Source organism: Diceros bicornis, chromosome 3 (assembly GCF_020826845.1).
Source record: "Diceros bicornis minor isolate mBicDic1 chromosome 3, mDicBic1.mat.cur, whole genome shotgun sequence".
Classification (NCBI taxonomy): Eukaryota; Metazoa; Chordata; class Mammalia; order Perissodactyla; family Rhinocerotidae; genus Diceros; species Diceros bicornis.
In genome coordinates, this window is record NC_080742.1 from 89,050,083 (window position 1) to 89,076,723 (window position 26,641).

The following is a 26,641-nucleotide window of genomic DNA, read 5'->3' on the forward strand; positions in this document are numbered from 1 at the left end:
AGGAACACCTGGAAGAATCAGTGGATATGGTTAGGTATGGAGGCATGCAATGGGATTGGAATGCAGCTCTGGGCATAAACGAGGGGAAGAAAGAAGGTTCCGGATAGACAGATGGGGGCTCTTCTGCTCCGGGGAAGGTGGGGGACTGCATCTAGTGGGATCTTTCAAGAAAGGAAGAAGAAACCTAGTTTCTTAGACTTCTGGATCCAGGTACCTCTATCTGCTGTCTCTAAAAGCCCATCTACCTAAAAGTAGTTCAGCTCTTTGTGCGAAAGGGAGCTCTAGGCTCAGGACTTATCTTCCGCATGGAGTTTCTGAGGCCAGGGCTGTGGGGCACAGGATTCTCCACCTTAGCTCAGGAAGACAGTGTCCCCAGGTTTGCTCTGAACCCCCTACTATATACTTTCTGTCAGCCCCTCCCATCTTTATTACACTAGCTTCGTCTTTCTCTGTGATCACTATTTCATCACTCAGTCATCATCACCAACTTAGTCTCGTTGTCCTGATCAACAGCTTTGAGCTGAGGAAATGTGGAAATAAAAAACATTCATATAACAGTTATTTTGACAGTTGGGGAGAGATTTACACTCTAGATTACCTTAGATCTAGGATCTGCTGTATGTTGGTGACAATTCAGAGGGCAGGACTTCTAAGTGCTTTTTACCTAATGAAAAGATTTCTCAGCCAATAATAGACTGCCATGGTTGGTCATCCTTGGATAATTGTGAGCACATGCTAACAAGAAAAAGAGCAGTTAACACTATAGGAGAGGAAGAAATATTCCTCTACAATCTTGGTTCTGGCTTGTCTAAGAATTAAATTGACATGAGGCAGAATAACAGGAGAAAATGAAACAAATTTAATAACGTTTACACATGAGAGAAACCCAGGAAAACTGAGTAACTCACCAAAGTGGCTGAAGCCACCACCTTAAACATCATCTGCAGCTAAAGACAAAGGAGGATATTGGGGGTAGTGGTTTGGGTCTTCAAAGCGGAGAAGGCAATTCACATGGAGATAGAAAAGCAAATGTTTGTTAAACAAATGTTTGCATGCCTTGCAAAGGCAGCAAGAGATGGAGAGGACTTGGATCAAATGGGCCTTGCTAGGGTTCTGTCTTTCTACCAAACCTGGTTCATATTATACTATAGTTATCTTATGGTATTAGCTCCTTCCTAAAACAGGCCTTCTATCTTATATTCATTTAGGTAGTTATGGGGGAGGTCAAAGTTTCTTCTTGAGTCTTTTGTTCTTAAGAATAATTAAGCCAAAGAGACACATTTTGGGATAACAAATTCTGTTCCCTCACAACATTAATAGCTAACATTCATTGAGCATTTACTGAATCCCAGGCACTAAGTTCCTTACAGACATTGTTAGTGGTAATTTTTTAACAGGTTAGTTTGAGATGTAAAATTAATTACACTTTGTGTCACTCTAACCCTTTAAATTTTCTTAATCCCATAATCTCATTCCAATGTCACAACAACGCTGGAAAGAGGAGACAGGCTGGTATCATTTTTTTTTTTCCTGATCTGTAGGTGACAGAATTGAAACAGAATTTAAGTGATTTTCTCAAAATTGCACATGATTAGAAAGACTAGAAGTAGAATCTAGGTCTAGACACACACAGCTTTTCAACCACATCCTGCAGGTTTCAGCTAATCAACTAGCACTCATGGATCTTGGAAAACTACGCATTCTCACACACAAATTTCCTCAAGTGTGAAGTGAAGAACAGACATGGCACATACTTTCTAGTACCTCACAATGAGCACGGGTACACTGGGGAGTAGAGCTGGTTTATGAAATATACCACGTTCAAATATATAGGTTCAAAGACAGGATGGAGTTGTGGAGAGTTTTCTATAGTGGGGGTTGGGATAAGCTAAAACAGTCAAAAATTTGAGAAAGAGATATACTTTACTCTGAGGTTGTTTTTCCTACATCTTTTGGAGAGATTATGGGCCAGGAAGGGAGTTTGAGGACTGGTTTGGGAGTGTGAGGGCTAAGAGCAGAAAAGCAAGGTTGCTACCTAGGAAAAGGTCTCTAAAGCAACAGATTTTCTGGAGGAGGTTGGCACTAGGCACTACTACCTGTCTGTGAGTTTCAAACTGGTGTCTCTAGCCAGACCTCCAGTCCCCCATATACAACTCCCTCTTAGAAACCACTGTTTGTATCTCCTCTAGGCCCCTGAAATTTCTCATGTCGAAATTAAACTGCTCCAGCCTTTCACATTCATTCTTCTGCCTGTTTTCCTTATTTTAGGAAGTAACTCTACCTTCCACTTGTTTGATTTCTCTCTTTTTCTCCCCACTCAATCCCAAAGTTTATCCTACTTCCAGAAATCTCTAAAATCCATCCATGTCTTTCCATTCTTACTGCTGTCATCCTAATCCAGGCCATAATCTTGTCTTGCTTGAACATTAGTTCATCTACTGTTGTTCAACTTGACATTCTGTCTTTTACCTAGGATTGTTTTTTTTCCTAAAAAAAATGAGACCGTATTATTCTCCTTCTTAAAGCTCTTCAGCAGTTCTCTACTGTTTATAGGATAAACCCCTGGCGTGGTTTACGGACCTCCCTTGATCCTCATCTCATCTTGGCTTTGTCACCCTCTCTTCTCATACCCTCTTTGCCACCCCTCTCCTACCCACCCACCCCACACGCTTTTTTCCAGACCTACCAAACTACTTTCAAGTGTGGGCTTTCTTGTTTCAATACTAACTTTTTATATTACTTTAGCCTTTAAATGCTTCCTTTACTTTGCCAATCTCATTTATTTTTTCTCTATTTGTTTTAGGATACTGATATCTGATATGGACATTGTTCTTAAAGCTTCTCTTTGAAAAAATAACTTTAGAATCCTATGGATGGATGGATGAGTGTGTGTGTGTGTATGATAGTCAACATTTCCTCATATGGTTGTCAATTTTTTTAATTAAGTTCTTTATCTATTAGTGTTATTATAGATTCCGTGTACATATGGAGACATATCTGTCCCCAGCCTCATTCCACAGAATATCTGAGGTTTATAGGGACTCTAAATCTATTATTGTTTCATTCTGCCATCTAACTGATTTTCTGTTTAGGTAATATTGTTGTTATGCTTTGCCACCAAAAATCAATTTGCAAAAGGCAGCTACAGAGAAGAAAAGAGAGAGAGAGCAAGCCATGTCCAAGAGGGCAGTATAGTAAGCACAGATTTAGAGCTCTGACAAGAGCCACTGGTATTGGTATTGGTTGGGAACTTTTATTCAAGTGGTGTCTGTGGTTGTGAGATATGACCTGTTCAAGTGAAGCAGTTCTGAGGAGGGGTGGGCTGAGTATGACACACATAAAGGGGAGGGGAGTCAGTGTCACACAGAGGGGTGGAGACAGAGCTCTGCTTCATCAGAGTAGTCCAGAAAGGAGAGTGGTCAATGGGACAGGTAGAGGGAGGGGTGCTAGTTGCACATTGTGGGGAAGGAACTAGTGAAAAGAACTGAGAGGCTAAGGAAGGAACTTGAGATGAATTTTAACTCCACGGAAGGTTCATTTGACTCCTACTTTGGAATTCTGTTCCCTAGATGAGGTAGATAAAGCTCAGATCCCTGGAGCTCATCTTCCCACAGTGCAGATTTCAGTTAGACTGAGAAGATTTCCATGCCTACTGACAGGAGAGAGTGGGCAGGTGTGACTGATGAATTCTTTTTTACACTAAGGATCAAGACTGGAAGGAGAGACCTCTAGATGACAGACTTTTGTAGAATCCTCATCCTCAGTTCTCCCACCTGCACTTTCTCCTGCTGTTCAGAATCCTCAGGCAGGATATAAGTTCTATTCCTGCTTTGTGCCTGTTAGTTTCCACTACATCCTTATCCTCGGGACAGGATTCAGGCATCAACATGAAGTGCATCCTGTTAACCTTGCTGATGGTGACTGGTGAGTGACTGAAGGTATCTCTTTGTCAAGTAGATTAGGACTGTATTGGGGGTGAGGCTGTGAAGCTGTGTTAGAGAGGAGAGCTAGTGGATCAGGAACATGAAAGTTTGGAAAATAGGTGATATGCTAATCATTTTCCATACAGGCTCAGTCATTTGTAGGACCTAAGTAAAACTTTTTATTATGGGCTTAAAACTTCCTGTGAATAGAGTTCTTAGGCTGAAACATGGAAGTATGACAGAAGGGAGGATGGAGATAGGAGCCTGGAAGGGGGCATAGGAATTTATAAAAGACAAAAAACAAAAACAGCAGGTGTTCTGCTATAAGGTTCAAAAGGAAAAGGTAGATTTTGCTCTTGGGGCTTTAAAACATAATGTGTAATAATAATAATAATAATAATCACCATCACCACCGCCACCATAGAAAATATACTTATATACTACTTATATAATGGATACTGCTTTGTTTTCTACATATTGTCTCATTTAATTCTTATAATGACTTTGTGAGCTAAATATTATTATTGTTCTCATTTTATTGATGAAGAAACTGAGGCACAGAGTAAGTAAGTAACTTGCCCATAACGAAATTAGCATAGCTCTGTAATTAGGCAATTATGCTCTCCTACTTAATAGTTATGTGGCCTGGGACAAATACCCTAACCTCTCTGAACCTCACTTTTCTTATGTGCAACATGAGAAAAATAATATCTGTCTTTTAAGGATAAGCAATGTTTTATAAAGCTATATTAGATGGAGTGGAGTTAACCAAGTTAAAGGAGGTAGGAGGTGGTTAGTTTGTTTCAGACAGAGGAACCAGCAAGTGTGAAGGTCGTGAGGTGTGAGATGTTTAACTAAAAGCCCACCTGTGTGGCTGGAGTGCAGAGGAAGGAAATTGATTAAGAGTCATGTGGTAGAGGGTCTTCTAGCCTTGATTTTAGAAATGATCCTGGGTGTAATAAAAGGCCTTTAAAGAGTTTTAAATATGGGAATTACTTAACCACATTTATGATTTAAAAATATTCATGTGACTTCGGTATGGAGAATGGATTTGGGTAGAGATATGGGATGTGCGTGGGAAAGATCTGAAAGAGAAATTTAGGAGACTGTTGCAGCTCTCCAGACAACAGAATGGACTAGGGTGGTGGCAGTGAGTATGAAATAAAGTAAAGGGATTCTAGAGATAACAATGAAACAAAAGTGATGATCAATTGAATGTGAGGAATGAAGGGTAGGGAAAAGTAAAGGATGTCATCCAGATTTCTGGTTGGGAGAATGGCAGTACAATTTACTGAAATAGGGAACACTGGGAAAGAAAGAGGTATTTGGGAAAGAAGACAAGTTACATTTTTGACTTACTGAGTTTGAGGTGCCTTTGAGACATCAAATGGAGATGTCCACTTGAATATAAGGGTCTGGAACTCAACATGGGATTCTGAGTTGGGATACAGATTTTGGAATTTTGGGAATATTGGCAGAATTTGAATTCATAGGAATGAGTGGAAAAGGTTACTTGAGAAGAGCTTATGGAAAAGAAATGTGTAAAAGATGTAAGTATGAAGAGTTCTAACTGCCTTTCTTGATTTTAAATACTTATTTTGAAATAATTGTACATTTATAGGAAGTTGTAAAAAATGTACAGAGAAGTCCCATGGTATGGATGTACCGCAGTTTTGTTTAACCATTCACCCATTGAAGGACATCTAGGTTTTTTCCAGTTTTTGTCTTTTACGAATAAAGCTGCTACATTATTGTGTGATAATAAATTTTTATTTCTCTGGGATACATCCCCAAGAAAGCAGTTTCTGACCATATGGTAATTGTATGTTTAGTTTCATACAAGTCTGCCAAATTATTTTCCAGATTGACTGTACCATTTTACATTCCCACCAGCAATGTGTGAGTGAGCTGTTTTCTTCACATCCTTGCCAGCATTTGGTGTTGTCACATTTTTCATTTTAGCCCTTCTGTTAGATGTATAGTAATATCTCATTGTAGCTTTAATGTTCATTTCCCCAAAGACTACTGATGTTGAATATCTTTTCATGTGCCCATTTACCATGTGTGTATTCTCTTCAGTGAAGTGTCTGTTGTGTCTTTTGCCCATTTTCTAATTAGATTGTTTGCTTTTTTGACTGTTGAGTTTTGAGAACAATTAGTCTAGATACAAGTCCTTTGTAAGATATGAGGTTTGCACATATTTTTCCCAATATCTAACTTGTCTTTAAACCTTCTCCAGTGGGCCTTTTATAGAGCAGAAGCTTTTAATTTTGGTGAGGTCCAATTTATCACTTTTTTGTTTTATGGATTTTGGTTTTGGTGTTATGTCTAGGAACTCTTTGTGTAGCCCCAGATACTGAAAATGTTCTCTTTTTTTTTCCTCGCTAAGTTTTATATTTTATATTCAAGGCTATAATCCATTTTAAGTTAAATTTTGCATAAGGCATGAGGTTTTCCTGGAGGTCCTTTTTTGTTTTTGGTCTATGAATGTCCAATTGCTCTAGTACCATTTGTTTAAAAGGCTGTACTTCCTTCATTGAATTGCTGTTGCACCTTTGTCAAAAATCTGTTGGGCATACTTGTATGTGTCTATTTCTGGATTTTCTATTATGTTCCATCAATTTGTGTATTAGTTCCTCTGCCAATACCACACTGTCTTGATTACTGTAACTATGTAAGTAAATCTTAATATTGAGTAGAGTGATCTCTTCCACTTTATTATTCTTTTTTAAGATTGTGTTAGCTATTCTAGGACCTGTGACTTTTCCTGCAAATTTTTCAATAAGCTTCTCTCTGTATATAATAAACCTTGCTGGAATTTCGATAGGAATTTCATTAAACCTATAGAACAGTCTGGGGAGAACTGGCATCTTTACTATGTTGTTTCCCAGTCTGTGAACACAGCATGTCATTCCTTTTATTTAGTTCTTTGATTTCTTTCATCAGCATTTTGTAACTTTCAGCATAAAGATCCTGTACATATTTTGTTAACTATATGCTTAATTATTTAATTTTCTTTGGGGTGATTGTATATTGTATTGAATTTTTAATTTGGGGTTCCGTATGTTCATTGTTAGTATATAGAAATGTGATTAAATTTTCTGTGTTGATTTTGTGTTGATTTTGACGTTGCTGAACTCAAGTATTCTAGGATTTTTTTGTAGATTCCTTGGGATTTTCTATGTAGACAATCGTGTCACCTACAAATAGGGACAGTTATATTTCTTCCTTTCCAATTGGTTTGTCTTTTATTTCTTTTCCTTCCCTCATTGTGGTGGCTAGAATGTATAATACCATTTTGAGTAAGAGTGATGAAAGTGAACAACGTTCTCTTACTTCAGATCTTAGGGGGAAAGCATTCAGTTTTTCACCATTGAGTATGATATTAGCTATAGGTTTTTGTAGATGCTTTTTATAAAATTGAGATAATTATTCTCCTTTCTAACTTACTGAGAGTTTTTATTAGAAGTGGATATTGGATTTGCCAACTGCTTCCCACTCCTCTGCACTAATTGACATAATAAACTTTCCTCTTTAGCCTGTTGGTATGATAGATCACTGATGGATTTTCAAATATTGAACCAGGCTTGCATACCTGGAATAAGCCCCACTTAGTAGTGGTGTATAATTCTTTTTATACATTACTGGATTTGATTTTCTAATATTTGTTGAGAATTTTTGTGCTTAAGTTGATGAAAGATATTGGTCTGTTGTTTTCTTTTCTATACTTTCTTTGTATGGTTTTGTTATCAGGATAATACTAACATGATAAAAGGAGTTGTGAAATATCCTGTCCTATTTTTTGGAAGATGTTGTATAAAATTGATGTCAATTTTTAAAAATAAAAGATTTTATTTCTTAGAGACGTTTTAGGTTCACAGAAAAATTGAGGGGAAGGTACAGATTGCTCATATCCCCCTCTGCACACATGCATTGCTTCCCCCGTTATCAACATCACTCACTAGAATGGTACATTTGTTACAACTGATGAACCTACATTGACACATCAGAATCGCCCAAAGTCCATAGTTTACCTTAGGGCTCACTATTGGTTTTGTACATTCTGTGGGTTTGGACAAATGTATAATGACATATATCCATCATTATAATATCATACAGAGTAATTTTTCCTAAAAATCCTCTGTGCTCCACTTATTCATCCACCTTCGCACACTTCTGCCCCTTCCCCCCGACCCCTGGCAACATTGATCTTTTTGCTGTCTCCATAGTTTTGCCTTTGCCAGAATGTCATATAGTTGGAATCATACAGTATGTAGATTTTTCAGATTGCTTTTTTTACCTAGTAATATGCATTTAAGCTTCCTCCATATCTTTTGATAGCTTGGTAGCTCTTTTTTTTTTTTTTAGTGCTGAATAATATTCCATCATCTGAATGTACCACAGTTTATCCATTCACCTATTGAAGGACATCTTGGTTGCTTTCAAGTTTTGGCAGTTATGAATAAAGCTGCTATAAACATCCATTTGCAAGTTTTTGTGTGGACATAAGTTTTCAGTTCCTTTGAGTAAATACCAAGTAAGATTATTACTGGATTGTATGGTAAGGGTATGTTTAGTTTTGTACTTTTAGACCAAACTGTCTTCCAAATGGCTATACCATTTTGCATTCTCATTGGCAATGAATGAGAGTTCCTGTTCCTCCACATCATCACCAGCACTTGGTGTTGTCAGTGTTCCGGATTTTGGCCATTCTAATAGGTGTGTAGCAGTATCTCGTTATGATGTGGAACATCTTTTCTTATGCTTATTTGCCATCTTATTTGTATATCTTTTTTGGTTAGTGTCTGTTAAGGTCTTTGGCTCATTTTTTAATCAGGTTGTTTGATTTCTAATTTTTGAATTTTAAGAATTCTTTGTATATTTTGGATAACGGTCCTTTATCCAATGTGTTTTTGCAAATATTTTCTCCCAGCTGTGGCTTGTCTTCTCACTCACTTGACACTGTCTTTTGCAGAGCAGAACTTTTTAATTTTAGTGAAGTCCATCTTATTCATTATTTCTTTCATGGATCATGCCTTTGGTGTTGTATCTAAAAAGTCATCACCATATCTAAGGTCATCCACATTTTCTTCTATGTTATCTTATAGGAGTTTTATAGTATTGTGTTTAACATTCAAATCCATGAACCGTTTTGAGTTAACTTTTATGAAAGATGTAAGGTCTGTGTTTAGATTCATTTTTTTTTGCATGTTGATGTCCAATTGTTCCAAAAGCATTTGTTGAAAAGAAGATCTTTGCTCCATTGTATTCCCTTTGCTCCTTTGTCAAAGATCAGTTGACTATATTTATGTAGGTCTATTTCTGGGCTCTGCGTTCTGTTCTATTGATCTGTTTGTCTGTTCTTTCCCCAATACCACGCCATCTTGATTACTGAGCTTTATAGTATGTCTTGAAGTCAGGTAGTGTCAGGCCTCCAACTTTGTTCTTCTCCTTCAATATTGTGTTGGCTATTCTGAGCCCTTTTGCCTCTCCATATAAACTTTAGAATCAGTTTATCTATATCCACAAAATAACTTGCGGGGGTTTTGATTGGAATTGAATTGAATCAATAGACCAAGTTGGGAAGAACTGATATCTTGGCAATATTGAGTCTTCCTATCCAGGAACATGGGATATCTCTTTATTTATTTAGTTCTTTGATTTTACTCATCAAACTTTTGTAGTTTTCCTCATATAGATCTTGTATATATTTTGTTGTGTTTATACCTAAGTATTTCATTTTTGGGGGTGCTAATGTAAAAGGAACAGGCATACTTTGGAGATATTGTGGGTTTTTTTCCAGACCACTGCAATAAAGTGAATATCTCAATAAAGGGAGTCACACAAATTTTTCAGTTTCCTAGTGCATGTAAAAGTTATGTTTACGCTATACTGTAATCTGTTAAGTGTACAATAGCATTATGTATAAAAGAACAGGGTACATACCTTAGTTAAAATTACTTTATTGCCAAAAAATGGTAACCATCATCTGAGCCTTCAGCAAGTATAATCTTTTCCCTGGTGGAGGGTCTGCCTTGATGTTGATGGCTACTGACTGATCAGGGTGGCTGTGGCAATTTTTCAAAATAAGGCAACAGTGAAATCTGCTTCATCGATTGACTCCTCCTTTCATGAACAATTTCTCTGTAGCATGCAACACCGTTGACAGCATTTTACCCACAGTAGGACTTCTTTCAAAATTGGAGTCAATCCTCTCAAACCCTGCCACGGCTTTATCAACTATGTTTATGTAATATTCTAATTCCTTTGTTGTCATTTCAAATCTTCACAGCATCTTTACCAGGAATAGCTTTCATCTCAAGAAACTGCTTTCTTTGTTCATCCATAAGAAGCAACTCCTCATCCGTTAAAGTTTTATCATGAGATTGCTGCAATTCATTCACTTCTTCAGGCTCCATTTCTAATTCTAGTTCTCTTGCTATTTCCACCACATCTGCAGTTACAGCTCCTCCACTGAAGTCTTGAATCCCTCCAAGTCATCCATGACAGCTGGAATTAACTTCTTCCAAACTCCTGTTTGTTGATATTTTGACCTCTTCCCATGAATCGTGAATGTTCTTAATGGCATCTGGAATGGTGAATCCTTACAAAATGTATTTTTTTTTTTTTTTTTGGTAAGGAAGATTAGCCCTGAGCTAACATCTGTTGCCAATGCTCCCCTTTTTTGCTGAGGAAGATTGGCCCTGGACCAACATCTGTGCCTGTTTTCCTCTACTTTATATGGGATGCTGCCGCAGCATAGCTTTGATAAGTGGTGCGTAGGTCCACTACTGGGATTCCAACTGGTGAACCCTGGGCCGCAAAAATGGAGCATGCGAACTTAACCGCTATGCCACTGGGCCGGCCCCATCCCTTGTAATTTTTTTTTGATAGCTAGACATAGTGTACTGGGTCAAAGAAACTGTTATAAACAGGCCTTTAGCAATGTGGTAGGTGAGATGTGGGGGGATCTATAGTCCTAGGATTAGATATCAGTCTTTTAGTGAGCCTATGCCTCTGGGCTGTGAACTTCATAAACATGTCTCGGTTTTTTCCTTTCCCCTTAGGTGGGAGAGAATGCCTAGAGAGGGCTGGAGTTGGGTATTTCCCTTCCCCAAGGTCAGTTAGTCTCTGATAATACCCCAGCAGGTTAGGCTCTGTCTAAGTAGTTTCTCCTGAGGACAGGTCTTGTTAAGAAGAACAGAATGCTCTGGCGTATTTAAAAATGTTTTCTTTTCCTTTCCCCTTGCCAGAAGCATGAGGGGATTTTTTTTTTCCAGTATTTACTGTGAGAACCTGGTTGAGCTCCTGGAGGTAAGATTCACAAAATTGTGGGGGCCTCCCTATAACTGGGTTCCCTTGGAGAGTTTAGCTCTCAGAATTGTCTGCACGGAGCCTCCAGCAAGTCATCTGTAATAGTTCAGGTTTTCCTGTCCTGGCATAGGTTTCCGCTGTGGTTTTCACTTGTGAGTCTCTGCTTTGGTAAGCCATGACTCCTGGTATTCACATGTCTGGCTCTCTAATGTTGAGGGCAGTGCTTTGCCCTATGTCCTCAACTCTCTTATGGATCCTAGGAGAGTTGTTGGTTTTTCAGTCTGTTCAGCTTTTTACTTGTTGCTAAGATAGATTGGTGACTTTCAAGTCTCTTTCATGTGGAACTGGAAACTGGAAGTCTCCCTTTTCTTTTTTACATCTTCTATTTCTGTGCTGAGATTTTCTATTTAAAAAATTGTTTCAAGAGTGTATGTAATAGTTGTTGAAGTATTTTTATGATTGCTGCTCTAAAATCATTGTCAACAATTCTGTCATTTTAGTCGTATTTGTTTTGGCATCTTTTCTCATTTTAGTAGTGATTTTCTTGGTCTTGGTCTGATGAGTGATTTTTCCATTACATCCTCAACGTTTTGGGTATTATGCTTTAATCCTATTGGGTCCTATTTAATCTTCTTTGTTTTAACAGGCAATTACCTCCATTTAGGTGTAGTGCACAGATCTGGGTGAAGGTTGGCGTGGGGATTGAAACTCAGCTCCACACTGGGCTTTGCTTTACCAAGATGGGTAGCAGTGTGCTGACTAGCTCTGCCTTACATAGCCCTGTTCAGTCTCATTGTTGTCAAATCGTGGTAAAGGCTCAGTAAGCTGCTAGGCCCTGGGGACACAGGGCAAGGTGTAGTGGAAGGAGGGAAGCAGAGTCCTGTTAGCCCTGCCTTCCACTGCTTCCTTTAGCCTCCTTGCTGCTATGCAGAGGCTCAGCTTTCCCCTGGATGCCACTCAAACTACTCTGGTTGGGGAATTGGAGTATTGACTGCTTCCTGTGGAAGTGGGGGAGGAAGATTGGCTTCCTGCTCAGCCCTGCTGAAACTGTGGGAGGTGGGCATTTTTCCATTGTTGTTTGATTAGAGTAGGATGGTTATTATCAAAAGATTTCCTTTCTGTTAGACCACTCTTTCCCTTTTGTTTGGTTAGGTGAAGCAGTTTCTCCTTGGAGCTTTTTTTTCTGTCTTAGCCTGTTGGTGGTTCTGGGTTGCAGACTTCTCCAGTGCCCCTTCCTGAATCTGTAGGATGTAAAAAGAAAACCCAGGAAAGTTACTGCCATGTTCCTTAAGTCCTCAGGTTCCTAGGCAGTCCACTTTCTTCTTTTCACCTTTCAGAGTCTGTCTATGTTTGTTTGTTGTATTTATTGTGCAGGGATTTTTTAGTTGTAAAAGGGAATAACTGGGAAGAATGGGGCTGCTCCATCTCGGACCAACTGGAAATTGAGCTCTAATGTTTTAGGGGCTAGTAGAAGATGACAGACCAGTAAAGTACCTTAAGAGGCAGGAGGAAATAAAAATGTGATTTTACACAAGTCAGGGGAGTCTATTTCTAGGATGAGGGAGTAGTTAATGCGTTCTGTGCCTGTAAGGAATTAGGAAAGTTAAAGCTGTAGACACAGTGAAGGCAGATAGTTGCGTTAATATGGAGTTAAGATTTGCTCAGTTGAAGTATGACTCAAGGACGTTAGGACAAGAGAGCTCTGAAGAGTAATTAGAGCGTAGTTGAAATGATTAATAAAGGAATCTCACTCAGGTAGAGAGCGAAGTAAAAACAGGCAGGGACTGCTTGGAGATGGAAGGGAAAAGAAGAGTCAATATGTAAGTTTCTAATGAGTTCTTAGAATCAGTGACTTTGTAAAGCTCTATCAAGAGGGTCACAGCCTTGGGTCATAGGGCATCAGGGCTTTGGTGGAAAGAAACCTGAGCACATTTAGAGTAAATGGCCAATATTTTTGGGGGGGGCTCAGCTAGGTATGTATATTAATTAGGAGAAGACTTGTTCCTCAGCTTTCCTTGGAAATCCCAGTGGCTTGAAGGAACTCTGCCTATCTTGTTGCTAGAGGTAAGATAGAGGTAGCAATAGTGCAGACTTCTTAGAGGCTAGCTGGAAGTGGTCTGGAGTCAGGGATAGATTGTGGGAATTAAGTAAGACTTAGATTTATGTACTGGAACACCTTAGAGTAAGAAGGAATGTGAAGATTATCTATGCCAGTGGTTCACAACCTTTTTGAGCATGAGGACACATTTTAGTCTCAAAATGTTTTGAATCTTTTAATGATAATCGTTGATTGAAAATTATGTAATGACAAATGATGAATTAACTATCCTTGTTAAAGCAGTTTTTACTTTATCAAACTAATGTTTAACTGGATTTTCTGTCAACTCTACATTTGAAATAGAGCTCATATCCATCTATTTATCTACTGTGCTCCATCTCCATTGCTGCCACATTACTGTAAGCAACATCACTTTTTTGCCAGATCTGCTTCAATAAACCTGTTTCCAATTTTGCCCTGTTTCAGTCCATTTCTAATCAGAAGCCAGTGATGTTTAAAAAATATGATTGGATCATACCACTCCTATCCATCAAATTCTTCAACAGATTTCTTTTACACTTAGAATAAAATTCAAACACCTGACTATGGCTTTCAAACCCTGCTTGGTGAGGTCTCTGCCTTCTCTGTAGGCTCATCTTTTCCTCGCTCTCTATGCTTCAATCTCACTAGCTCTTTTCAGATTCCTGAGAACTCTGGGTTCTTCTCCATCTTTGAGCCTTTGCACATGCAGCTCCTCTCCTGGAAAGCTCTTTCTCTTACTCTTTTCTCTTACTCTTCCCATGGCTAGTTTGTCTCATCATTGATGTCTCAGAATTAATTGTTACTTTCTCAGCGAGTACTTCTTTACCCACCCAAACTAAATTAGATCCTTCATTTACCCCCTCTTAGTAGTCTTTCTCATAGAACACTGTTACTTTCTCATCACAATTTGTAACTATTCATTTATATGCTTGTTTATTTGCTTATTGTCTACCTCCCTTATTTCATGAAGGCAGAGTCTACTTCTGCCTTTATATTTAGCATCCAATATATTGCCTGGTATGTATAAGTATTCAGTAAATATTTTTTTCAATGCATATATGATTTGGAAAAAAGTACACACATATATATGTATATAACACCAACTTTTAGTCTTCTGATGATGCTTGCTTCACATATGGATTCATAAAACTATTGTATTGATTTCAGAGCCTCCCAGGGGACCCCTGCACACAAAGTGAGTTCTACTCCAATCTCTCATTAATTCATTTGTGTAATACATACATGTAGAGTTCCTGCTATGTGCCAGACATTGTGCTAGTTGCTGGGGATATTGTATAAGTCATTGTTCCTTCACTACTTATTGTCTACAAATGAAAAACCCATAGACCCAGAAACATAAATTGACATAGCAAGTGAAGCCCAAATTGGAACATAAATTTTTTAAATTAATATTTTTATATTTTCTTGCCTCCTTTCCTAAACTGGAGAAAGCAGGATTTGATCTCAATTATTGAACCCACCAACCAAATGCCACCAAGAACACACCAATAATTAAAAAAATAGTGAAGTTTACTTTGCTTTATGCAGCAGGGAGGACACACTCCAGAGAACCTCAGAAGTGCCCCAGTAAGGGGAGTTGGGAGGGGCATCTTACAGGGTTTGAGTTTGTGCTGGATAATTCTGAAGATGGAGTTCAGAATAGATGCAGTCAAGAAGAAGAAGCAATTTGTTAATTGGGTACCTCAAAAGTTTTATTTAGGAGGTAGAAGGATTAAATTAGGGCTAGAACTGTCACTGGTAAAGAACAGCAATAATGCAAAAAAAGGAGATATCAGTGAATAGCTAACGTTTAGTCATTTGGGGATTCATGGAGGGGCTTTGTCTATGTCTTTTTCTGAGCATTGTTTTGCACTTTCTCAACATAAAAATGTTCTTGAAAGTGGATTAGTAAGAAATAACATTTACTGAACACTCATTATATGCCAAACATTCTTCCAAGCAATTTACATATATTAACACATTTAATCCTTACAACAACCCTAGGAGAGAAGTTCAGTTATGATCTCAGTGTACAAATAAAGCAATCAAGATATAAAGATTTACATAATTTGTTCAAGTTCATACTACTAGTAGGGATAGAGCCAGAATTTGAATCCAGGCACCTGTTTTCAGAGAATAAGTACTGTAATATATTTAAGTGCCCATCTGTACAAAGTATCTCTCCCTATAGTCTCATACCAGAATTAAAATTTTAATTTTAATTTTATTTAATTAATTTATTTATTTCTGTTGGAGTCGTGATGACTGGTCTCAGAGCATCCTTGCAATTGACTAGTAGGAAAAATCAGGGAGCTGTAGCTGTAGGAAGGGCTTCATTGCTGTAACTGTGGATCAAGCCAAGAAACCTTAAGCCTTTGCGAGACTGAAAATGAGCTAAGCTAGAGCAGCAGACAGGGTGAGGAGAAGCTGGGAGCTCATGTAGAGGAGAAGTGCACACGTGGGATTTGGAATCACATAGACTGAAGTCTAAATCCTTGAACCAACCATCATTCACTAGTTGTATGATCTTAAGTAAGTTTCCTAATGTTAAGTTTTTATTTTTTATTATTATTATTACTTTATTTTTTAGTACTATTCTTTTTATTAATACCATAGACTAGATATTATTATTATACACAAATACTGTTTATTTGGATTTACATGCATGCTTCCACTGAATAGTATTTTAATCGTTTTTCTCAGACCATCTGCTAGATCATTTTCTTTCTTCTCTTTTTTTTCATTATTTTATTTTTATTTTATTTTTTCCCCCCAAAGCCCCAGTAGATAGTTGTATGTCATAGCTGCACATCCTTCTAGCTGCTGTATGTGGGACGCGGCCTTAGCATGGCCGGGGAAGCGGTGCGTCGGTGCACGCCTGGGAACCGAACCCCGGGCCGCCAGCAGAGGAGCACGTGCACTCAACCGCCAAGCCACGGGGCGGCCCTCTTTCTTCTTTAATTACATTCTTTAGAAGTTTCTTTTGTATAGGTCTCTAGGTAGTAAACTCAGCTTCTGTTTATATGTAAATTTTTTTCACCTTTGTTTTTTTTTTTGTTAATGTGCCTCGGTTTGCCTTTTGTTTATTGAGGTCATAATAGTTTATAACATTATGAAATTTCAGTTGTCCGTTATCATTTGTCAGTCACCCTGTAAATGTGCCCCTTTACCCCTTATGCCCACCCCCCAACTCCCTTCCCCTCTGGTAACCATTAACCTGTTCTCTTTGTCCATCTGTTAGTTTATCTTCCACATATGAGTGAAAGCATATAGTGCTTGTCTTTCTCTGTCTGGCTTATTTTGCTTAATATAATACTGTCAAGGTCCATCCATGTTCTTGCAAATGGGACATATCTTTTTTTATGGCTGAGTAGTATTCCATTGTATATGTATACCACATCTTTATCCAATCATCAGTCAATGGGCACTTGGGTTGCTTCCACATCTTGGCTGTTGTGAATAATGCTGCAGTGAACACAAGGGTGCATAAGTCTCTGAATTATTGATTTCAAGTTCTTTGGATAAATATCCAGTAGTGGGATAGCTGGGTCATATGGTATTTCTATTTTTAATTTTTTGGGAAATCTCCATACTGTTTTCCATAGTGGCTGCACCAGTTTGAATTCCCACTAGCAGTATATGAGGGTTCTCTTGTCTCCACATCCTCTCCAACATTTGTTATTTTTTGTCTTGGTGATTATAGCCATTCTGACAGGTGTAAGGTGATATCTCATTGTAGTTTTGGTTTGCATTTCCCTAATGATTAGTGATGTTGAATATTGTTTCATGTGCCTGTTGGCCATCTGTATATCTTCTTTTGAAAAGTGTCTGTTCATATCCTCTGCCCATTTTTTGATCAAGTTGTTTGTATTTTTGTTGTTGAGTTGTATGAGTTCCTTATATATTTTAGAGAGTAACCCTTTGTTGGATATATGCTTTGGAAATATTTTCTCTCAGTTGGTGGGTTGTCTTTTCGTTTTGTTCCTGGTTTCCTTTGCCTTGCAGAAGCTCTTTAGTCTGATGAAGTCCCATTTTTAAATTTTTTCTTTTGTTTCGCTTGCCCAGGTAGACATGGAATTCAAAAAGATCCTTCTAAGGCTGATGTCAAAGAGTGTACTGCCTATATTTTCTTCTAAGAGTTTTATGGTTTCAGGTCTTACCTTCAAGTCTTTGATCCATTTTGAGTTAATTTTTGTGTATGGTGAAAGATAATGGATTACTTTCATTCTTTTGCAGGTGGCTGTTCTGTTTTCCCAACACCATTCATTAAAGAGACTTTCCTTTCTCCATTGTATGTTCTTGCCTCCTTTGTCGAAAATTAGCTGTCTGTAGATGTGTGGTTTTATTTCTGGGCTTTCAATTCTGTTCCATTGATCTGTGTGTCTGTTTTTGTGCCAGTACCATGCTGTTTTGATTACTGTAGCTTTGTAGTATATTTTTGTTAATAATTTTATTTATTTATTTTTCCCCCAAAGCCCCAGTAGATAGTTGTATGTCATAGTTGCACATCTTCTAGTTGCTGTATGTGGGACGCAGCCTCAGCATGGCCAGAGAAGCGGTGCGTCGGTGCGCGCCCGGGATCCAAACCCGGGCTGCCTGCAGCGGAGCGTGCGCACTTAACCGCTAAGCCACAGGGCTGGCCCTGTAGTATATTTTTAAGTCAGGGATTGTGATGCGTCTAATTTTGTTCTTTTTTCTCAAGATTGCTTTAGCTATTTGGGGTTTTTTGTTGCCCTTTATGAATTTTAGGATTCTTTGTTCTATTTCTGTGAAGAATGTCATTGGTGTTCTGATTGGGATTGCATTTAATCTGTAGATTGCTTTAGGTAGTACAGACATTTTAACTATGTTTATTCTCCCAATCCACATGCATGGACTATCTTTCCATTTCTATACGTCATCATCGATTTCTTTCAATACTGTCTTATAGTTTTCATTGTATAGGTCTTTCACCTTCTTGGTTAAATTTATTCCTAGATATTTTATTCTTTTTGTTGTGATTGCAAATGAGATTATCTTCTCAAGTTCTCTTTCTGTTAGTTTGTTGTTAGAGTATAGAAATACAATTGATTTTTGTAAGTTGGTTTTGTACCCTGCAACTTTGCTGTAGTTGTTGATTATTTCTAATAGTTTTCTGATGGATTCTTTAGGGTTTTCTATATATAAAATCATGTCATCTGCAAACAGTGAGAGTTTCACTTCTTCCTTGCCTATTTGGATTCCTTTTATTTCTTTTTATTGCCTAATTGCTCTGGCCAAAACCTCCAGTACTATGTTGAATAGGGTGGTGCGAGTGGACACCCTTGTCTTGTTCCTGTTCTCAGAGGGATGGCTTTCAGTTTTCCCCCGTTAAGCATGATGTTGGCTGTGGGTTTGTCATATGTGGCCTTTGTTATGTTGAGGTACTTTCCTTCTGTACCCATTTTATTGAGAGTTTTTATCATAAATGGATGTTGGATCTTGTGAAATGCTTTCTCTGCATCTATTGAGATGGTCATGTGGTTTTTATTCCTCATTTTGTCAACGTGGTGTATCACATTGATTGATTTGCGGATGTTGAACCATCCCTGCGTCCCTGGTATAAATCCTAGTTGATCATGGTGTATGATCCTTTTAATGTATTGCTGTATTTGGTTTGCCAATCTTTTGTTGAAGATTTTTGCATCTATATTCATCAGCGATATTGGCCTGTAGTTTTCCTTCTTTGTGTTGTCCCTGTCTGGCTTGGGGTCAGGGTGATGTTGGCCTCATAAAATGTGTTAGGAATTGTTCCATCTTCTTCAACTTTGTGAAATAGTTTGAGAAGGGTAGGTAATAAATCTTCTTTGAGTGTTTGGTAGAATTCTCCAGAGAAGCCATCTGGTCTGGGACCTTTATTTTTTGGGAGGTTTTTGATTACTGTTTCAATCTCTTTACTTGTGATTGGTCTATTCAGATTCTATATTTCTTCTTGATTCAATTTGGGAGGTTGTATGAGTCTAAGAATTTATCCATTTCTTCTAGATTGTCCAAATTATTGGCATATAGTTTTTCATAGTATTCTCTTATAATCCTTTATATTTCTGTGGTATCTGTTGTAATTTCTCCTCTTTCACTTCTAATTTTATTTATTTGATCCTTCTCTCTTTTTTTCTTAGTGAATCTGGCTAAGGGTTTGTCAATTTGTTTATCTTCTCAAAGAACCAGCTCTTTGTTTCATTGATCCTTTCTACTGTTTTTTTTGTTTGTTTGTTTAAATTTCATTTATTTCTGCTCTAATTTTTATTATTTCCCTCCTTCTGCTGACTTTGGGCTTTGTTTGTTCTTCTTTTTCTAATTTTGTTAGGTGTAGTTTAAAATTGCTTATTTGAGATTTTACTTGTTTGTTAAGGTGGGCCTGTATTGCTAGGAATTTCCCTCTTATGAATGCTTTTGCTGTATCCCATATGAGTTGGTGTGGTGTGTTTTAATTTTCATTTGTCTCCAGATATTTTTTGATTTCTCCTTTAGTTTCTTCATTGATCTATTGGTTGTTCAGTAGCATGTTCTTTAGTCTCCACATATTTGTCACTGTCCTAGCTTTTTTCTTATAGTTGATTTCTAGTTTCATAGCATTATGGTCAGAAAAGGTGTTTGATATGATTTCAATCTTCTTAAGTTTATTGAAGGTTACCTTGTTTCCCAACATATGGTCTATCCTTGAGAACGTTCCATGTGCACTTGAGAAGTATGTGTATTCTGCTGTTTTTGGATGGGGTGTTCTATATATATCTATTAAGTCCATCTGGTCTAGTTTTTTGTTTAATTCCACTGTTTCCTTGTTGACTTTCTGTCTAGATGATCTATCCATTGATGTAAGTGGGGTGTTAAGGTCCCCTACTATTATTGTGTTATTGTTAATATCTCCTTTGAGGTTTGTTAATAGTTGCTTTATGTATTTTGGTGCTCCTGTGTCAGGTGCATATATATTTATAAGTGTTATAAATATATACACTCTTGGTGGAGTGTCCCTTTTATCATTATATACTGTCCCTCCTTGTCTCTCATTGTGTGTTTTATCTTGAAGTCTACTTTGTCTGATATGAGTATGGAAACATTGCTTTCTTTTTTTGCCATTAGCTCAGAGTATTGTCTTCCATCCCTTCACTCTGGAGCCTGTGTTTGTCTTTAGAGCTGAGATGTGTTTCCTGGAGGCAGCATATTGTTGGGTCGTGTTTCTTAATCTGTCCAGCCACTCTGTGTTGTTTGATTTGAGAGGTCAATTCATTTACATTTAGAGTGATTATTGATATATGAAGGCTTAATGCTGCCATTTTATCATTCATTTTCCAGTTGTTCTGTATTTCCCTTGTTTCTTGTGTTGTGTATTTCAGACTACCTATTCAGCTTGGTAGTTCTCTATGATGGTTTTCTCAATTTTCTCCTCATTTATCATCTGTGTCTCAGTTCTGATTATTTGTTTAGTGGTTACCATGAGGTTTGTATAAAAAATCTTGTAGATGAGATAGTCCATTTTCTGATAGCCTCTTATTTCTTTAGTCTAAGGTGATTCCATCCCTTTTCTCTTCCCCTTCTAAGTTATTGTTGTCACAACTTATCCCATCTTGTGTTGTGAGTTTGCAGTTAAAATGACAAGATTATAATTATTTTTGATGTTTTCCCTCCCTTTATCTTTAAGGTTGTAAGTAAATGTTTGCTAACCTCTTCTGATAGAGAGCTGCAATTTCTGATTTTGTCTGCCTATTTATCTCTTTGCCCAAGGCTTTGTAAACTCTTTCTTTTTTTTCAGGTATGACGGCCTTCTTGATCATTTCTTGTAGAGAGGGGGTCTTGTGGTGATAAACTCCCTTACGTTTGTTTGTCTGGGAAAAATTTTATTTCTCCATCATATATGAAGGATATTTTCACTGGTTAGAGAGTCTTGGCTGAAAGTTTTTGTCTTTCAGAATTTTGAATATATCATTCCACTCTCTCCTGGCCTGTAAGGTTTCTGCTGAGAAATCCGCTGAAAGCCTGTTAGGGGTTCCTTTGTAAGTTATTTTCTTCTGCCCTGTTGCCCTTAGTATTTTTTCTTTGTCATTGACTTTTGCCAGTTTTACTACTATATGCCTTGGTGAAGGTATTTTTACATTGATATATTTAGGAGTTCTATGAGCATCTTCTACTTGTATTTCTAGCTTCTTCCCCAGGTTTGGGAAGTTCTTAGCTATTATTTCTTTGAAAAGCTTTCTGCTTCATTCTCTTTCTCTTCTCCCTCTGGAATACCTATAATCCTTATGTTGCATTTCTTAATTGAGTTGGATATTTCTCAGAGAATTTCTTCATTTCTTGTTAGTCTTAGTTCTCTCTCCTCTATCTGAAACATTTCTATATTTTTGTCCTCCAAACTGCTAATTCTGTCCTCCATAATATCAGCTCTGTTATTCAGGGATTCCAGATTTTTCTTTATCTCATCCATTGTGTTTTTCGTCTCCAACATTTCTGATGTGTTTTTCTTTATAGTTTCAATCTCTTTTGTGAGGAATCCCCTCTGTTCATTAATTTTGTTCCTGATTTCATTGAACTGTCTATCTATATTTTCTTGTAACTAATTGAATTTTTTTATGATAGCTATTTTGAATTCTCTGTCATTTAGATTGTAAATTTCTGTGCCTTCAGGATTGATTTCTGGGTGCTTTTCATTTTCCTTCTGGTCTGGAGTATTAATATATTTCTTCATAGTATTTTATGGCATGGATTTGTGCCTTCACATAGTGATAGTATTTGGTCACAGATTCCACCTGCTGCCACTCGGGGGTGGTGAGGAACTGTGTATTCTGAGCCTGCCTCAATCCCTGGCATCTGTAGCTGCTGCTTTTCTAACATATGCATGGGCGCTTTGGCTAACCAGCTGAGCTGGAGCACTGGGCAGGGTAAGGGGTGCTCTCTTTCACATGCATGATCCCGGGTGCATTCTCACTCTGCCCTCACTATCTGCTCTTCTGGAGTGCTGGCTTGATGAAGACACTCCCACAATACCTAAGCCGCATCTGTGTGGGGCTTTCCCAGTGGCTATGAGGGAACTTGGAGAGTGAATGCCTTCCTGAGGAGGGCCGCCCCTCCCCCATCTTTTCTCAGAGCCACATGCCTGTTGTCCCGTGCCCTGGGTTGCTGTCAGGGAGGGAGAGGGGGTCCCGTTACCTCTTTCCACTTCTTCCTGCAGGTCCAGCACCTCCACCTTCAGATGTATGGCTGCATGGGTCTCTCAGACATCTTTTGTGTTGTGTAAATGTCCTCTGTTAGTGTATGAGTGTCCTTTTTGTTTTATCTTAGGGAGGAGAGTCTAAGGGAAGTGCTCACTCCACCAAGATGCTGATCTTACTCCCCTAATGTTGTTTTTAATCTGTAAAATAATATAAAATTTACCCACTCCAAAGTTTCTTTCTGTGAAAATTTAAAGAAATTAAAAAGTACATGAAGTGCTTAGTACACAGTTTGTATAGAATGGAACTCTAGTACCATAGAGTGGGCTAGAGTGATTAGTAAGTGGTGAATATTAATATTATCTGGCACTGGCATCCTGAAATCTACATAATCCTTGAATTTCCTTTAATCAGCTGGATTATATCCCTTAATTCTCCTCTCTTTTGTTTCAGGTGGTGTTTCATTTGTTAGTGAAGACACGGAAGGGGTAAATCATCTTCTCTACTTATTATACCTGAATTCCAGTTACCAGTCCTGTGTGGGGACTCTGATTGCCCCTCAGTGGGTGTTAATGGCAGCACACTGCTTCTTACCGTAAGTGATGGGGATCAATCCGCTCTGTTCCAAGGCTCCAAGGAGTCATCTATTTATCATGAACTCTCTTTAATATGAATAAACTTTTGTATTTACTTATAAACATATTTTATGGTAAATTAAACTACAAAGTTTCTTAAGAGAAGGAAAAAAGAGAAACAGAGGAAATAAAAAAGAACATACAAGAGGAGACCGGTTTTAGATAGTTAAGAACACTGTAAACATAAATGACTTCCCTCTACAAGAAAGGAGAGTGATCTTAGAAACAGAAAAAGCCAATTTTACAAACACAGACACACAAGAGAGTTACTGCAGCTGATTTAAACAATAAGTTGTGCCTAACAGTTCCATCAAGTTGTATAATTAAAACACTAGTACTTATTAAGTCCTAAGGTGTGGAAATGGAGGAGGGGGTCATTAAGTGATCTTTCATTTATACAGACAAGAGAGAGAGAATCTTATCACAAGGGTTTCTTCCCTTTTTGTTCTAATATATCTCTCAAATGAACAGTCTTGCTCTTGTCAAAAGTTCCTCAAAGTGGCCACTGCAATTTCATATCGTCCTTGGGGAATTATGCCAATTAGAGAGAAATATGAATTTAAACGTGAAGCAGCATGTGTTTGGTATAGAGGACCAAACAGACTGAGATGAAATGAGAACTGCAACAGTCAGTAAAAACAACTTGGCCGAAGACCAGTCATCCCCAACTGGGGGCTCAGCAAAATCCTTTGCTCCAAGCAGGTGAAACTAACTACAGAAGTTCCTAGGAACTCAAAAACAAGAGTAAGGAAAGTTCTTATAGTGTATAATGTCTTGTAAAAGTGACCCAAAGCAAAGCTTGTCTAAAGGATGCTTGCTATGATGAGATCTTCTAATCTTGCCAGTCCTTGGGGTTGGCTGAAGGATGGACTTAGTAGGCCTATTCCTGTCCTATCCCTTTAGACTTCATCTTATAAACAATGTGTCCCAACAAAATGACAAGGACATACTGAGAAACAAATGGTACTGTTGTTAGGAGACAAAATAAACTTAGCATTTGGGAGCTCAACAAAAAAATTCATGCTCAGTACCACTGTGGTACTTATCTCACTCTTGTGGTTGGAGAGACCCCTGAGTGGGAGACTCAGGGTCCTCAGGGGAGGACCCTGTTCTGAATTTAAGGTCTTGAGCCATGTTAGTGAGTAGGTCTCAACTGCATCTCAGTGGAACATCCAGGATTTCTGACTTGTTCTCCCAAAGGACCACCATAAAACCCTGTTAATCCAGCACATTTTGATAGAGATGAGTAGAGCATTGTGTATTCAGATGATCCTCCCTTGCTTAAAATATTTCAACTCTCTAAGCTGTTATTCATTTCCTTTGTACAGTCTCACATTTCCTGTTCCCTCCAACTCCCAAAGGAGCCTCACTAATAGAACCTACAACTTCATAGAAACCTTGACTATCCATTTGGATGCTTCTTTCAACTGTTTCTAGGTCTCGAGTAGGAGCTTTTCTCTGGAATTATGCTAAGAGTAGAGTCCAAGCCATTGCATGTGTAACTCCTTGAGGCACCATTCACATTATAGTCTGTGTGAATGGCAGCCCATTTAGTTGTATAGTGTACAACCTACATAACCACATGTGGCAGCTATGCATCAAAGATCAAATGGATAGAGATGAGAGAAGGTTAAATGGATTACTATAGAAGGAAATTGTGTGTATGTGTGTGTGTGTGTATGTGTACGTGATTAGCCTCGTGATGTGTGATAGTATCAATATTTTTTCTCTCCTTCATTTTCCAGTGATCTCCAGGTCATCCTTCATGATGGTTCCCGAAATTTTCAAGGTTTTCCTGGGGAGATTCTACCTTATGAGAAGATCATCATTCACCCAAACTTCACTGTTACTTCTCCTAAAAATGACCTAATGCTGATAAAGTTGTCTGTGTCTCTCACCTTCTTCTCCAACCAGGTTTTTCAGTTGCCTACTCTCAAGAAGAATGAAATTAAAGGTTGCTTGATTTACACTTGGTTACAGAATGAATTTATTGGTGAGTGACTGTCAAAAAGATGAGTGAACATCTTGGATATGTTCACATCTCCAGGATCTCTGAAGAATTAGGGGAAGGAATTGGAACTTATAGACCTAGTGCCAGATTTCTAAGCACATGTGTGAAGCTAAAAATGGAGCAACAATATTGGCTGTCTAGAGCAGAAGTCTCTTTTTGGGCTTTGGGAATCAAATCCTAAATCAAGGTGTTACATGTATGTGTCACATTGGTATACACTGCAGGTGGCTAGGATCAAAGATCTATGTTTAGGTATTGGTTCTGCCATTCATTATAGGGTTATGGGTAAATTCCTTAACTTCTTTGAATCTTAATTTGAAAATTGGTGAAAACCATATTTTCCCTTTACCTAACAGGAGCAATATTATGAATTATGTTCATATGAACATAATTATGAAATATGTTCAATGTTATGAATTACAACAACAATGATAATAGCTACCATTTATTGAGCATTAATTAAGTACCATGCACTAAGCATCCTATACGTATTATACAATTGTAATAATACATCGTGTAGATAAGTTTTCTTAGGACTGATATCTTATAAATGAGGAAACCAAGACTCAGGGAGATTAGCTAATTGTCTAAGATCACAAACTTGGTGATGGCAGAGCTTGGATTCAGATCTTGTTTGATATGTGGAGTGTCTTCTCACCAACCCCCTCTTGATGCTGATGATCTGTCAAAGATGATAGACTGAGCAGGAGGATATGTTTAATCCATGATACAGTCCATTCTAACTGAGAAGAAGCTCTGAAGGAGGAGGAGGAGGCAGAATGCCTTGTGAAAATGCAAATAGGAATGGAAGTCTGTTTTATATCTTGTGCTTAGGAAATCCACCCAGTGACCTGCACAGCATTAAGACTCAAATGAATCCTGTTTTAAACTGCAAAATATTGCTGGGTGAAAAAATTCTTGAAGACATATTCTGTTTGGGAGACGTAGTAGGAAGAAAAGAGCAATGCCAGGTAACTTTTCTCATCTCATTTGCCTGTAAGCACAATCTTTGCTCTTTCTCTTTGTCTTTGCGTCTGCTACCTCTCTTCCTGGATTTTATAATCAGGCTAAGAGCTCAGAGAGTAAAGGACTGAAGAATGATGACTCTCTCTCCTCTGTCCTGTGTCAGAGATGAGAAATAGATTTTGGGGGAGTGTAAAACTATCTTCCAGCTACTGCTTTGAAATTTCTGTCTAGGGAAGACTGGAAGGTAGAAGTAGTTAGTGCAGTGGAAAGAAGCTTTTACACTATTTTCTTATATCCTGGGCCCCTTCGCATGGCAAATATAGTGGCTTTCATTTTTGTTTGGAGTTTAAGGAATTTTCAGGGGGGAGGGAAGTTCTGATCTCTTGTACTCTGTCTGGCAGGTGGTCACAGCTGCACCAGCTATATGTGGCAGTGAATTACAAGGAATTATGTCTTGGGCAACTGGATGTATTCTGACAGGATATGCTATTGTCTTCACTGACCTCTGCAGCTACGCTCCATGGATCAAGAACATTATTTCTACAAAATAA

The 26,641-nt window shown here is 38.1% G+C and overlaps 1 protein-coding gene across 1 annotated transcript; it reads left to right on the plus strand.

The window, feature by feature from the left end:
- The first annotated feature begins 49 nt into the window (after positions 1-49).
- LOC131400151 (serine protease 58-like) lies at positions 50-26,641 on the plus strand. The gene is made up of 6 exons (XM_058534876.1): positions 50-137; positions 3,844-3,924; positions 22,932-23,073; positions 24,859-25,106; positions 25,959-26,095; positions 26,492-26,641. Exons 1-6 carry the CDS (start codon positions 50-52, stop codon positions 26,639-26,641), a joined length of 846 nt encoding a protein of 281 aa, XP_058390859.1.

Excerpts from the sequence above, each read along its gene's own strand:
- LOC131400151 (XM_058534876.1), top strand. The coding sequence starts at position 50 with ATGGGATTGGAATGCAGCTCTGGGCATAAACGAGGGGAAGAAAGAAGG. Across the intron at positions 3,925-22,931 it reads AACCTTGCTGATGGTGACTG|GTGGTGTTTCATTTGTTAGT; the intron begins GTGAGTGACTGA and ends CTTTTGTTTCAG. Across the intron at positions 25,107-25,958 it reads GTTACAGAATGAATTTATTG|GAAATCCACCCAGTGACCTG; the intron begins GTGAGTGACTGT and ends TCTTGTGCTTAG.